Source organism: Bubalus bubalis, chromosome 19 (assembly GCF_019923935.1).
Source record: "Bubalus bubalis isolate 160015118507 breed Murrah chromosome 19, NDDB_SH_1, whole genome shotgun sequence".
Taxonomy (NCBI): Eukaryota; Metazoa; Chordata; class Mammalia; order Artiodactyla; family Bovidae; genus Bubalus; species Bubalus bubalis.
In genome coordinates, this window is record NC_059175.1 from 9198530 (window position 1) to 9211142 (window position 12613).

At 48.1% G+C, this 12613-nt stretch overlaps 1 protein-coding gene across 2 annotated transcripts in view; it reads right to left on the bottom strand.

The window, feature by feature from the left end:
• MAP1B (microtubule associated protein 1B) overlaps positions 1 to 12613 on the bottom strand; it is a 92627-nt gene that overhangs the window by 7710 nt on the left and 72304 nt on the right. For both annotated transcript variants that reach the window (XM_006078188.4, XM_006078189.4), the window contains one exon: positions 881 to 7364. In XM_006078188.4, the coding sequence (XP_006078250.3) occupies positions 881 to 7364 (6484 nt within the window). The remainder of the gene's footprint in view (positions 1 to 880; positions 7365 to 12613) is intronic.

Sequence of the window (12613 nt, forward strand, 5' to 3'; positions counted from 1 at the left end):
AAAACCCTCAAGTAACTATGTAAAGCAAATAAAATATATGAATTCAAATCCCTGTGATTGTTTTGAAGCAACAAAATGAAGCTGGGTCATCAGAAACCCAGATTCATCAAAAACCCAGATCACTGCCGAGAACTTGATAAGTCTAAGAACCTGAAGTCAGGGATGCTTGCTCCTGCCAAGTTGAATTTCAACCTAAAACAAGACGTTGAGTCTGTATTAGTGAGGCAGTGTGGTCAGAATGGAATAAGTAGTCTTGGATGCTCTTTTCTCAATCTGTACTGGGTACCCAGTGGTCAGTTGACCTCACTGGTTGATTAACCAGAGCACTGCCTTGAATGACGATGCATCTCCAGCCAGGTGATTTTTTTTAATTTAAAAAATGTTATCATTTTAATTAAAATATTTTTACTTTTAAAAATGGAACCTAAACCTTGGACCAATGATGTTTATTCCAGGCTTGCCTTGGAACTCTAGTTCTCCCTAGGCCTGTGGGAGCTCCTGGCTCATGGCACCTCAGCTTGATTCTGGGGCCAGCATGGCTGAAGCCAGCGTCAACAGAATCTTCCCGAGGAGCCTGAAACACACATCCTTGGTTCTGAAGATTCGGACAAGGCTGCACTTTTGCAAAAGGGAGCAAACCCAGGGGTTGCATCTGGGAAATCAGAGCTGCCCTGGGCTATATGCTGAGCCCCCCCAAGGCCTGTGGGCTACACTGGGCGGGGCTCCCTACCTTGTGGCAAAAGAAAATGGTGAAAGGAAGGAAGGGCACTAAGCTGTGCTCTCTCACCTCCCCAGTACAAAGTCAGGTAGAAAGGCAGAGGCCGTAGCTAAAAGTAGAATTGCAGTGTCCTGTTCCAGGATGCCAACACCTCCCACCTACCTGCAGTTGCCGTCTTCACCGATTTGGATGTGGAGGCATTGGCGGCATTCTTGGTCTCCTTGTCTTTCTCTTCCCCACGTGCAGCTTTGACCTCAGGATTGGTGGTAGTTTTGGTCGCTTTTTCCACAGATTCTTTCTTCTTAGGAGAAGCCACTCTGGACACCTTATCTGAGGATTCCTTCAAGGCCCCTGGCTTGGGTGAAGCCGCAGAGGGCTTGGACTTCCCATCACCCTTCTTGACAGGTGAGGACGACTTGGTCTTGGTACCAGGCTTTTTGGTCTTGGTCTTCTCTTTCAGGTCTTTCTTCAGAGCTTTGCCCAGGTTCTGCTCGATGGCCAAGGCCTCCGGGTCCATCATGGACACATCAGGGTGGCGTGGAGAAGGGCTACGGTCCTGCAAAGGGGCCGGAGGTGGATCCATGTGTTTGTAGGTGACGGTTTTATCTGTGGGGATGGTTTCCGACTCATCTTCAGAGTCAATGTTGGCATCAGCTGTGATGGAGGGGCACTCCTCAGTCTCTGGAGGGACGTCAGAGTCAGTCTGGGACGGGGCGGACTCGCTGACTGAGGTGGGAGGGGTTTCGTCACATTGTCGGCCCTGGGGCTTCCCTCCAGGGGGTGGCGGGGCTCCTCCTGACTGGGTGAGGGGCTTTTCCGATTCTTCAGTTGGCTCTTCACTGGCAAACCACTCGAGAGGATTGGGATTAATGAAGGAGGGTGACAGCTCCGTCTTGGGATGCTTGTATTCGCAGGACGACACGAGGCATAAGTCCACATCCTGGCGAGCCTCGGAGGGGGACTTCTTTTCTGCCGTGTACTGGTCTGAAGTCTCATAGGCATACGAAGACACCTGGGGGGCTCGAGTGATTTTCTCCGGGGTCTCATAACAGTATGCGGAGGCATCTGGGGATCGAGTGGTTGTTGTTGATGTCTCGTAGGAGTAACTTTCAGACTCAGGGAAACCGGCAGTCTTCTCAGTGGTCTCATAAGAGTAGCTGGAATCCCCAAGTGTGTGGCCGCCCTCTTCAGAATCGTCATAGCCATTGCTGATGTCATCCAGGAGCCTTCGAGACCGCTCAGCCTTTTCGTAGCTGTAGGCACTCACTTCAGGGGTCCTTATGGTCTTCTCACTTATCTCATATGCGTACCCAGACTCTTCCGGGCTCTGGGTTGTCTTCTCAGTAATCTCATAGGCATAGCCGCTGTCTTCAGGAGTCTTACTGGTCTTCTCCATCGCCTCATAGGAGTAGCTGCTGTCACATGGGGATTTGGTGGCGCTCTCGGTCTTCTCATAGTAATAGCCACTCACATCTGGGGTCCGGGTGGTTTTCTCATAAGCCTCATAGTCGTAACCTTCTTCATCTGGGGACCTGGTCGTTGTCTCAGGCTTCTGATAAGCATAGCTGAAGTCTCCAGGTGTCTTTCCTCCACTATCCTTCTCCATGCCAGGTGTGGTCAAATCTCTATTCAAGGCTAGATGGTGCGGCATCGTATCAAATAACATGGAGGCACGGAAGCCATAGGGCTCTGCGGACGCTGCATCCATCAATGGGGGAGAGGCAGTGTGGCACGCTGCTGTGCTCTCTTTGACTGCAGAGGTAGAATCTGAAAGACTAGGGGAATACAAAGGAGAGGATTCTCTTGGGGTGAGTGGAGAGATATCAGATTTAGGAGAGAGCTTCTCAGCATCCAGACTTTGCACTTTTTCAGAGGTGAGTGAGGCATACAAGGATATGTCTCTGGGAGGAACAACATCGGACAGAGTATCTTCTTGGAGAGGAGATGCTATCTGAGAAGGGGTGTGAGCAGAAGAGGTGGATGGGGAAGCCTCCACCTGAGACACCGAGATGAGCTCAGAGAGATCATTATCTTGGGTGTAGGACGGCTCCTCTGTTGGTGGGATCTTATGGGATAAACTAGAGTCCTGCATGTCAGAAGGACTGTAGTCCACCTCAGTGGGCCCGTTTTCAGTGATATGAAGCATGCCTGCACCCACTGTAGGGTGATCGGGAGACTGACGACTGAAGTCCATAGCAAGGGAGTGCTCAGGGGACTCCTGGCCAAATTCAATAGACATTGAGGATTGTTCTGATCTGTGATCTTGAACTGGAGTCTGAGACTTGGCTGTTTTAGGGGAGAAGTCTGGTGGAGAAATTGACATTGGTCGTGGGCATTCTTCTTTTGATGGAGACATTTCTGTTTCCTGGAAAGTGGTAGGCGTTTGCACAACAGACACTGAAAGAGAGTCATCTACTTCAGTGGAGTGTGGGGATCCAACCTCAGCGTGCAGTGAGGGAGACACGTCATCAGTCGTTGGCTCTGGGAATGAGCTGGTAGCCACAGAAGCTGTGGAGACGGAGGCCACCCCCTCCATATGAGAGTATGTGTCTTCAACTACCCCCTCATCGACAGGGGTAGCTGACTTGTCTGAGACGGTGCCTTCAGAAATGGACATCTTAGTGTCTTCTTTAAGAGATCCAAACTGACTGACATCTATTTGTGTAGGAGAAACATCTCCTCCTAACTTCCTTTCATCTAAGGTCAGTCCTGCTTGAGAACTCATGTCTTCAACATCATCAGTTTTCTTTTCTTGACCAAAGTCTTCCTTTATTGGTATAAAATCTGTGCTTTTCCCTTCCTGTTTGTCTTGGAAAAGGCCAGTGGAAGTCACGTCAGAAACTGGACTTATTTGGTCTGGAGAGGCTTCTTTTCCATCCTTTCCTTCAAAGGGGCTTTCAGTACCTCTGCCAGGAGCCTTGTCATCTGCACTTAGGAAACTTTCATATGCAGACTCGGATCCAATTAGGGGAGGGCTCCGTAATGGAGACAAAACTTTTTCAATAGGAGATTCTGAGTCAGGCACAGGTTCATCCATGGGGCTTATGGAAGCCCTTTCACTTTCATCTTTGGCATCACTGAATTCAAAGCTCACCGGGACTGCTGCTGGTTTTTCAATGACCTCTGTGGGAAGATGACTAGATTTCTCTTCAGTTGGAGATTGGTAGTATGGTGTGTGGCCAGCACTGCCAGTCACAGACTGAGATGGAGACACCACTTCCAGGGTCTTATCCTCAGGACTGGCACAGTGTTCTTCCACTACTTCTTGGGTCACCTCAGGAGACACTGGGACAACTTCTGCCTCTGCTGAGACTTTAATCTCATTGGGTGTCAGGGAAAAGTTCACGCTACGTTCACCCAGGGGGGTCTTTTCTATGGGTGATGGCGGAGATGGACTGAGGGATGGGCTCTTGGGTGGACTGAGTTTTTCATCCAAAACTGGTGAGATGGTGTCTTTGATCTCCAGCGTGGCACCAGCTCTCACATCTTTCTCTTCAGAGTAGTAGGCCTCACGTAGAGCAGATCTGCTGAATTTGTCTTCCTCCATGGAGGAAGGTGGTGAGATGGTGGAGGCTGAAGCATTGTAGTCCCTCCCATCAGTGGCATCTGTTTTTGACCCATCAGAAAGTCCATTGAGAGATGTCACAGCAGGTTTGGCATATTCCTGAGAATACAGTGAAGACTCGTATTTGGTGAGGTTTACAAATTCTTGAGACGGGGACTCGGTCTCTTCATTGTTGGTCTCGTCACTCATCACGTCTCGGGGAGTAGACATCTCATCCATGGGGGTGGGCTCGCTGGATATCTCAATGGTAGACTGGGTGTAGCCGGAGGTGGCCGTGAATTCTTCAGGCTGGTCTTCCCGATTCTCCTCGTCAGAGGCAGTGGCCTCACTCTCCGAGCCTCCGGGTAAAGTCTCGTCGTGAATGGAAGAGGCAGGTTCTTGGACGGGAGACTGGGCTCCCACCGGCTTGGGGGCCGTGGTGAGGAACCCGTACTGGGCCTCGGCGGCCTTGTCCACCACAGCCCTCACGTAGTCTTCCGCTTCCGCCTTTTCGGGCTCATAGTCTTCCTCCCTGGCATCCTCGGCTCTGTCCTCCTCTTCCACCTCCTCCTCAGACAGCTCGGCCTCTCCTTTCTCCAGGGCCTCGTCCATGTCTTCTTCGGCTCGGTCGTCACCACTGGCTACAGACTCCCTCTTCTCCTTGACGCGCGCATCCGCCTCAGCCTTGGCACTCTCCTCCTCCTCCTCCAGGCTGTGCTTGGAGGTGCTCACACGCACGTGGTCCTCTGTGTCCTCTTCCGGTTCCTCCGCCTCTTCGGTTTCTGCCTTCTCTTCATAGTCTCCGGTCTCAGAGGACTCCTCGAAACCTGCTCCCTCGTCTTCAAATTTTTCAGTGTCCTCCACCCCCTGCTTCTCGACGGGCTCCAGCTCCTCGGGGGTCTGCTCACACTCCCCCTCTCCTTCAGTGGTGGTGATTCCCTCATCAGGGGACTCGGCGGGGCCTTTGATGACTTCGGTCTCTTTCTGGATGACATAGGCTTCGACGGGCTCAGTTTGCTTCAGTTTCTCTTCATCTTCGATCAGCTCCAGCTGAGGCTTGATGTCTTTCGCGACGTCGACCTCTTCAGCCTTCAGCTCCTCAAAGTCCTTGGTCAGATCCTCGGGGGAGGACATGAGGGACCTCTCGGCCTCAAGTTCTTTGGCGGGGCCGGTGGTTGCTAACCCAGCCACGGCTGCTGCGGCGGCCATGGTGCCAAGGGCTGCAGCCGCAGCCTCTGCAGTCTTGCCTTCCTTCTTGACCACTTTAATCTTCCCCTTCTCCTTTGGCTTCCCAGCAGCCACAGCCTCTTTCTTGACAGGCTCTTCCTTCTTGGGTACTTTTGGTTTTAATGCAGCCGGTTTTTTTGCTTCAGCTACTGGAGTAGGTGATTTCTTTGTGTCTTTAGGAAGTTTCTTAATTTCTTTTTTGGGTTCCTTTTCCTCCTTTTTAATTTCCTTCTTTTCCTCCTTCTTCACTTCCTTCTTGGCTTCCTTGAGTGGGGTTTCTTTCTTAACCTCTTTTTTGATTTCTTTTTTCTCTTCTTTCTTGATTTCTTTTTTGACTTCCTTTTTCACCTCTTCCTTTTTTGGTTTTTCCTCCTTCTTGACAGGTGTTTTGTCCTCCTTCTTAGCCACTTCTTTCTTTGGCTTTTCCTTTTCCTTCTCCTCTTTCTTCTCCTCGGCTTTTGGCTTTGTCTCCTTCTTCACCGTCTTCTCCTTGGCGACTTTGGGTTTGACATCTGTGCCCTGCTTCTCGGCACCCTCAGCTTTGGCCGGGGGCAGCTCTTCTTTGCTGGGCGTCTCCTTTTCTGTCACTGGAGGTTTGGTCTCGGTTTTCACAGGTTTGTCTTTTTTCACCGTCACCTTTTCTTTGCTTTCAACTTTGGGTGCCTTTTCCAGCCCTTTTGTGACTTCAGGGGTTTCTTCTTTTGACTCCTTTCGCACGGTTTTGCTGGGGAGTGGTTTTGCGGCTGGTTTCAAACTCTCGCGGCTGTCAGCCCTCTGTTTCAGTTTTACTTGTTTCACGGCAGGGGTGGCCACCTGGCCCGTGAGGTCCTTCTGGGTGGCCAGTGGCTGTTTGAGGAAGTCCAAATGTTTGAGCTTTTCCAGTCCTTCCAGGATATTGTATTGGGTACTGTTGCCAGGAAAGAGAACTCGGATGATCTTCTCTGCAGGGTTTGCTGGATGCCACACGATCAAAGATGAGACTGATGTTAAGTAGGAAATTGGGATGTCTATTTCTTGACCATTAGGCAGGATTAGTTCAGCCTTGTCTTTGTTGGTGCCAGTCCACTGCTGCATGAAATACTGCATCTCCTTGCTGCTCTTGACTGGGTTAAGCACATACATCTCCAGTTTACCAACTCCCATTTTTTGGAAAAGAATGACAGGATCGATGGTATTGCCTACGCTTCTGAACAGAGGTTCTGGCTTCATGGACAATTTGTTTAGGTACTGGAGAGTGAAGCAGGCTTCTTCTATGCTTCTCTTCATCTTGATGTTTGGCTCTGGGTTTTTCAGATTTTCAGGTACATTGAGAAATACAACTCCTAAGTCAGGAGAGATGAGGTTTTTCATCCAGTCACTATTGGTGGTGGAGCCCTGGGACTGTTCCTCCTCGAGCTCTGCGATTTTCCGTTGGAGCATGCTGTTTATTCCAGGCAAATTGTCGTCCCCAATGTGGGTGAGCAGGATGGAGTCCACTCGGTCCAAGTGTCGGATGAGCTTCCAAAAGCAGGATTTTCTTTCTGAGCCTCCGTTGATGAGCATATTGAATCCATTCACTGCAAACAGTGCAGAATCGCCCCTCCCTCCTGGAAAAATGTAACAGCAGGGCTTGGAGAGCTTTAGAAATCCACCTGATGTGGGGGGTTCTAGGATGTCAAAGGGAGATGGGACTTCCACAGATTCTGAGAGATACTCAGTAAATTCAGAAAGTCCTTCCATTTCTGGCAATATAGATGCTGAGTTGAGTTTAATATTGATGAAGTCTTGGAGATTGTGTCTGTCAAGATTGGAGTTTTTCCAGTCCCCTTCTTCGGGACAGAAAAGGGTTAAGCTGGCTTTGTTGGCAGGATGGGTGGTACTCAGTAATTCCCCAATCTGGGATTTAAAAAAAAAAATCATAAGAAAAAAAGAAAAGGTTTAAGTGACTGTCATCACTGATCCAGCCCCTCCATCTATTACTAGGTATTACAGGATCATCGGATGCACACAGGGCAAATATCAGGTGTTGGTAGGTAAATATTTCCATACTGGTAAGCTAACAGCCTCTGTCCTGACCGCTCCTTCCATTCCCTTCTTCCTTCTCCCTGCCCCCTCCACCACCTCAGACCTCGCCACCATCTGTTCTTGCCCCGCAGGGGATCTTCAGAATTCTGCTCCACTTCTAAGGCCAGTGACCGTCTGGATGATCAGTGCCTATGTGGTTATGAAACACTTTGCACAGCACCCCTGGGTACTTGCCATGCAAAAATGCCCTTTAAAAAGCAATAAACTATCACAGGAGAAGGCTAGGTGAGTCATTTCACCACTGATACAAAAGTTTCTTTTATTCCACTGGGCCTGGCTAAAAGGACTGATGACACATTAAAAGAATTTAGATATAGTGCACATGGTGTCTCTATTTAGAATTTGGTAGGTAGAGAAGAAAAAAGTTTAGTGGCTTCTTTTTGCACCTTGGAGATAGGAAGTTATAGACCGCACATTAATACAAAAAACTACTGGTTCTGGCATCAGTTTACACTGTGTAAAGCATGAGTGGTTCATCCAGCAGACCTTCTGCAAATACAGATACTCTGAAACCATGATGGTTAGAGCAGTTGGGTATTACATGAGCAAGTAGCCAGATTTGTCCCCCATTTGCTCCCGTTTGAATCCAAGGTAGGATGTTCTGCTCCATTCTAACTCAGGGCAAGCTGGGCCTGAGTGGCTAAAATCAAATTCGGCTAAGAGGTACGGCAGGTAAGAATATGATCCAGCTGTGTACAGGTGGTATTCAGTCACTGACTCTTTTTATGTGAAGCAGATAATCACCAAGCTCAAGTGGAAGGTAAAAGGATTTAAGGAATACCTCTGTACCCTTCGGCTTTTCACCTCTGCCCAGAGAGCTTCTGTGAAACAAAGGAAATGACTCCCAAAGAAAACAAGGCTGCACAGAATTCTTAGGAAGTCAAGGGCCTTAAAAAACAGCCAAGAGGCTGGTGAATGTAAAACTATGATGTACAAGAGAAAGCACAAAAGAAAGTCAGCAGTGCCCAGAGACAGACAATCCACTTTCTTGGGAGAAGCAACAGCGCACATGCACAAGACAAGAAGCTAGCCCGCCAAGGAGGTGGAGAGGGCCCAGGAGGGGGAGGAGGAGCGAGTGCTCTGGCCCTGGACCAGCCCCCAGAGCTGACTTCCAGACCTGTGCCAGCACGCACACTGGAGAGGGGGGACCTCGGGGCAAAGACTGGGTGTCACAAGTGCCCATTCAACCAAGGAACAGATGAGAGCAACGAAGAAGAGCCAACAACATGTGAAGTGACAAGGAAACCTGTGAATATGTCTTAGACTTGGAAACTGAGGCTTTCTCTGAAAGGATTTGGCAATCATCATCATAGTAAATGGCAGCTAGTAGGGCCCATTATACCAGAAGTTCCTGAACAGGAGGAAACATCTTCTCTCTCTCTGTGTCTCTTTATCTTTGTTTCCCCAGTATAACATCAGGTTCAATAGATGCTTGCTGAACTGTGCTGAACTTGGCCAATTCAGTACATGCTGTCCTCCTGAAGTGGACATTTGGGAAGTGACCACAATCCAAGAGTACTTCTCAAGAACATTGGTTGCTACCCCCCAACCTTGTTCTTACAAAAATGGATGGGAGACAGGACTGGAAGAAATACTGCTCAGAGTAAAGATAGTCTTTTTTGTTAATTGCCTTTTCTAATTAAGTGCAGGCATACTGGAAGAGGAAGGAAGATACAGGAAATAAGTGACTACGCAGATAATATTAATGAAATAAGAGTGCAATTTCTAAGCCATACCCTACTAACTACATTTCCTTTTGATTAGATTATGTGCTTGGCTAATGAGGAAATACAGCAGACAGCATATCTCTGGGATTTAGCAAGATGTTTCAAAGGATCTCTGAACATTGTTGACAGTAGCTGAACTTATAGCTGCTGGTTTGCATCAACCTGGAAAGGGGTCTGTGGTGGGCTCATTTATGTCCTGTTGGTACTGACTTAAATGGTGGAGGCAGGCTTATCAGATCTGTGGATAGCATGAAAACAGGAGGCCTTGGAAATGTGGGATGGCAGAATTAAGACATTTAGAAAAGCTCTTGACTTTGGAGTGATGATGGCTAAGTCAACTCTTAATGGAGGCATTCTAAGGGATAAATGTAAAGTCCAATAAACCAGCTGGGAAAGCAGGATTGGGAGAGGGGGGCGTATCAACAATATCCATAGAAAATACTCAGGGATTTTAGTTGATAGTAAAGTGCCTTTATCATAAGGCTTAAAGCACCTTAAATTTCAAGGCTCCTCAGTGGTCTGGTCCCCTCCCAAAGTCCTGTACTTAACTGTGTATCAATAATTTTCTTCTTTTCCTTAAAGGGAGCTCCCCCTCCCCAAAAAATTATGTTAATTACAGAGCTCCTCAGAGCCTCCCTTCTTCATTGACATTTAATTGTGGATGGTGATGGTCAAAAGTTACTTTTAGACTTATTGAAGATTGTATTGAAAACTATAGAAGTCACTAACTCTCACAATCCCCGGAGTTTGGTATCCAGTGTGAGTCATAATGTTTTAGAGAAACTGGACAAAAACAAACTAAAATTGCTCGTTCCTTCTCCTTGGCCTCAGCCTCTAAATGCTAGACCTGGGCCCCTTTCTCTGCTCACACATTTCTCCCTTTAGATTATGTCATCTGTTTCTAACGTGCTGATGGCTTCCATATTAACATCTCCAGCCCACTCTTCATTCCCCAAGCTCTGGGCCCCTGTATGTTATTGTCTGGTAACAGTGCCAAGACTGAGCTCCTGAATTTCACCCATCTCCACCCCTGTGCCTCCTTCTTACCACTGGACAGTGATCAGAGAATATAAGGAACTTTTAATATCTTGTTTTATGAAGAACCCTGAGTAGAACTGAGAATGATAAATCTGGAGGGCGAAAAAATTGGCAGTAAAGGGTGTCTAAGATCTAAGACACTGTCAGGTGGAAAAGGGATCACATTCCTTCCTTGAAGATAGGATGAGACATATAAGGAAAAACTTTCCAACAGAGAGACTGAAAAATGTCCCCAGGAGATGGTGACTTCACCATCCTCAGTTTGCGGGAAGGGATGGATTAGCCAGATGACTGTTCTATCTGTAGGTTCTGGTTTTGTAGTTGATCTCCAATGACTAAGACTCCCCAAAGCTGAAGCTTAAAATGTACCGATAATTCTGTTATTCAGCCCATTTATTTTTAGCTATTCTTGTTTTTTTTGTTTTTTTTTTTAATGTGTCATTTTTGTTTTTGCCAAATTGTGTTTCTGGTTTCTCTGGAGTGACTGGTATGTTTCAAGGACTAAGTAAAAGGAACAAAAGTAGACACCAAATGGCCTTTAAGATCCATTAGTTATTGAGTCATTCTGGCCTCAAAACCTTTTCCCAAGGCAACAATAAGGATCAGAGCTCTAAAAAGCTGCTAACCATTGGCCTAGTCCCAAGGTTTCCAATCCACTTTGGCTATGGCATCCTTCCTCCAAAGCCCAGAATGCAAAAAAAGATAAAGGCCCAGGTGCTCTGGTTGGAACAAGGGGAAGAAACTAAATTCAACCCTATGTATTCCCCTTTTCCTGTCTTCCTGCAGCACCCCGATACCACTGACCTAGTCTGTAAGGGAAAATCCTAGAGATCTTTTCATGTGTGTTAAGCAGCAATATTCACAACACTGTGCCTTATTTAAAGACATTTGGGGTCCAGATGGGTGGGTTGTGATGCCTCCGGATTTAAAATTCCAGCAGTGACAAACCCTTTCCTTTACATATGTCCCCAATTCTATTTTACTGCCAAAAAGACAAACCCATGACACAGGGGTAGAAACTGACCTGAAACAGGAATGCAGGAGCGGCACCCACAGGCACATAAATAAGCTAAGGGTGCAGGCCTGAACCCAACATGGGGAAGCCAGTCAATGGCCCGCCTGCACGTGGCACTGGGCCCCGGGGCTGGCTCCAGGCCCCAGCCCTCTCTCTTGCCAAGGTGCTGACGGCCTGTGTGACCTCTTAGCTACCAGACAAATCCACAACATGAACCTGGGGACACAATCCTGCAAAAGATTCTGACGTTACGGTGCTCACCCACCCATCTCAGGGCAGTGGGCAGAGGGAGACAGTGCCCTGCCTTGGGCTTCTCAATGCCATGGAACAAGGTTGTGCCGGGCCTTTCCTAGGTGTGGACACCACAGATACAAGATGATCAAGACACGCAGCCTGAACTCCAGCAGCCCTGGAGGAAGACAGAGAACAGCTCTGCAGAGACACAGGGCGCAGGCCTCCCTTGTGAGGTGGTAATGGTGGGACCAGCTCTGCGGGCGCCTGGAGCCCTGACTTGCCATGGGGAGAGCCTGGGCTATCTGCCTTGGGACCCAGATGACATCACAGCTTCTGAAAGCCGGAGCTTCAAATCCCAAGTAAAATGTTCCTTTTTATTCCTCCCCAGTGAGCGGAGAAACACAGTGATGTCATCCCACCAGTCTTTTTACAAAAAGCCTCCAGGTGAGCCTAATGAAGCTGGGCAGTTTATTTACAGCTCTTGCCAGTGATGGAAAGTACACAGAGACCTCTCTGATTTGCAGGGCCAAGGAAGATTAAATGCAGAAAGACAGATGGCCCTTCCCAACACCCCTGAGACTAAGAGGCCACCCTCTCAGGAAGTTCTCAGGAAGATGGTTTTAAATAGATGCTGTAACTCCTCCTGTCAGCACATCCCTCGACCTCTCCCTGTAGCAGTCTGCAATCAGCTATGGGCAGCCCCAAGCGGCTATGCTGACAGCCCCGAGTTGTTGCTCTAACTATGAGACAGAGGTGCGTTATTTTGGAAAGAGAAGTTTCCCAACCAGATAAAATTCTCAAGCAGAAATAACCAAATTAAAATCTTTGATCTGATTTGACCAAATAATACTATCATCCTGTTAGTTTCAATGCTTCATTGTGTATCACCTTGAGTAAGATATACTCGTTAGAAGTGTTAATGATCAGGCTTCAGTCCAGCTACTCTAACACTCTTTCTCTTGGGGCATGGACGTGTGCTATGGACGCACCCCATTTTCCTACCTGCCTCTTTTCTTGGGCTACTCAAGCAGCCCAAGCTCAAATAC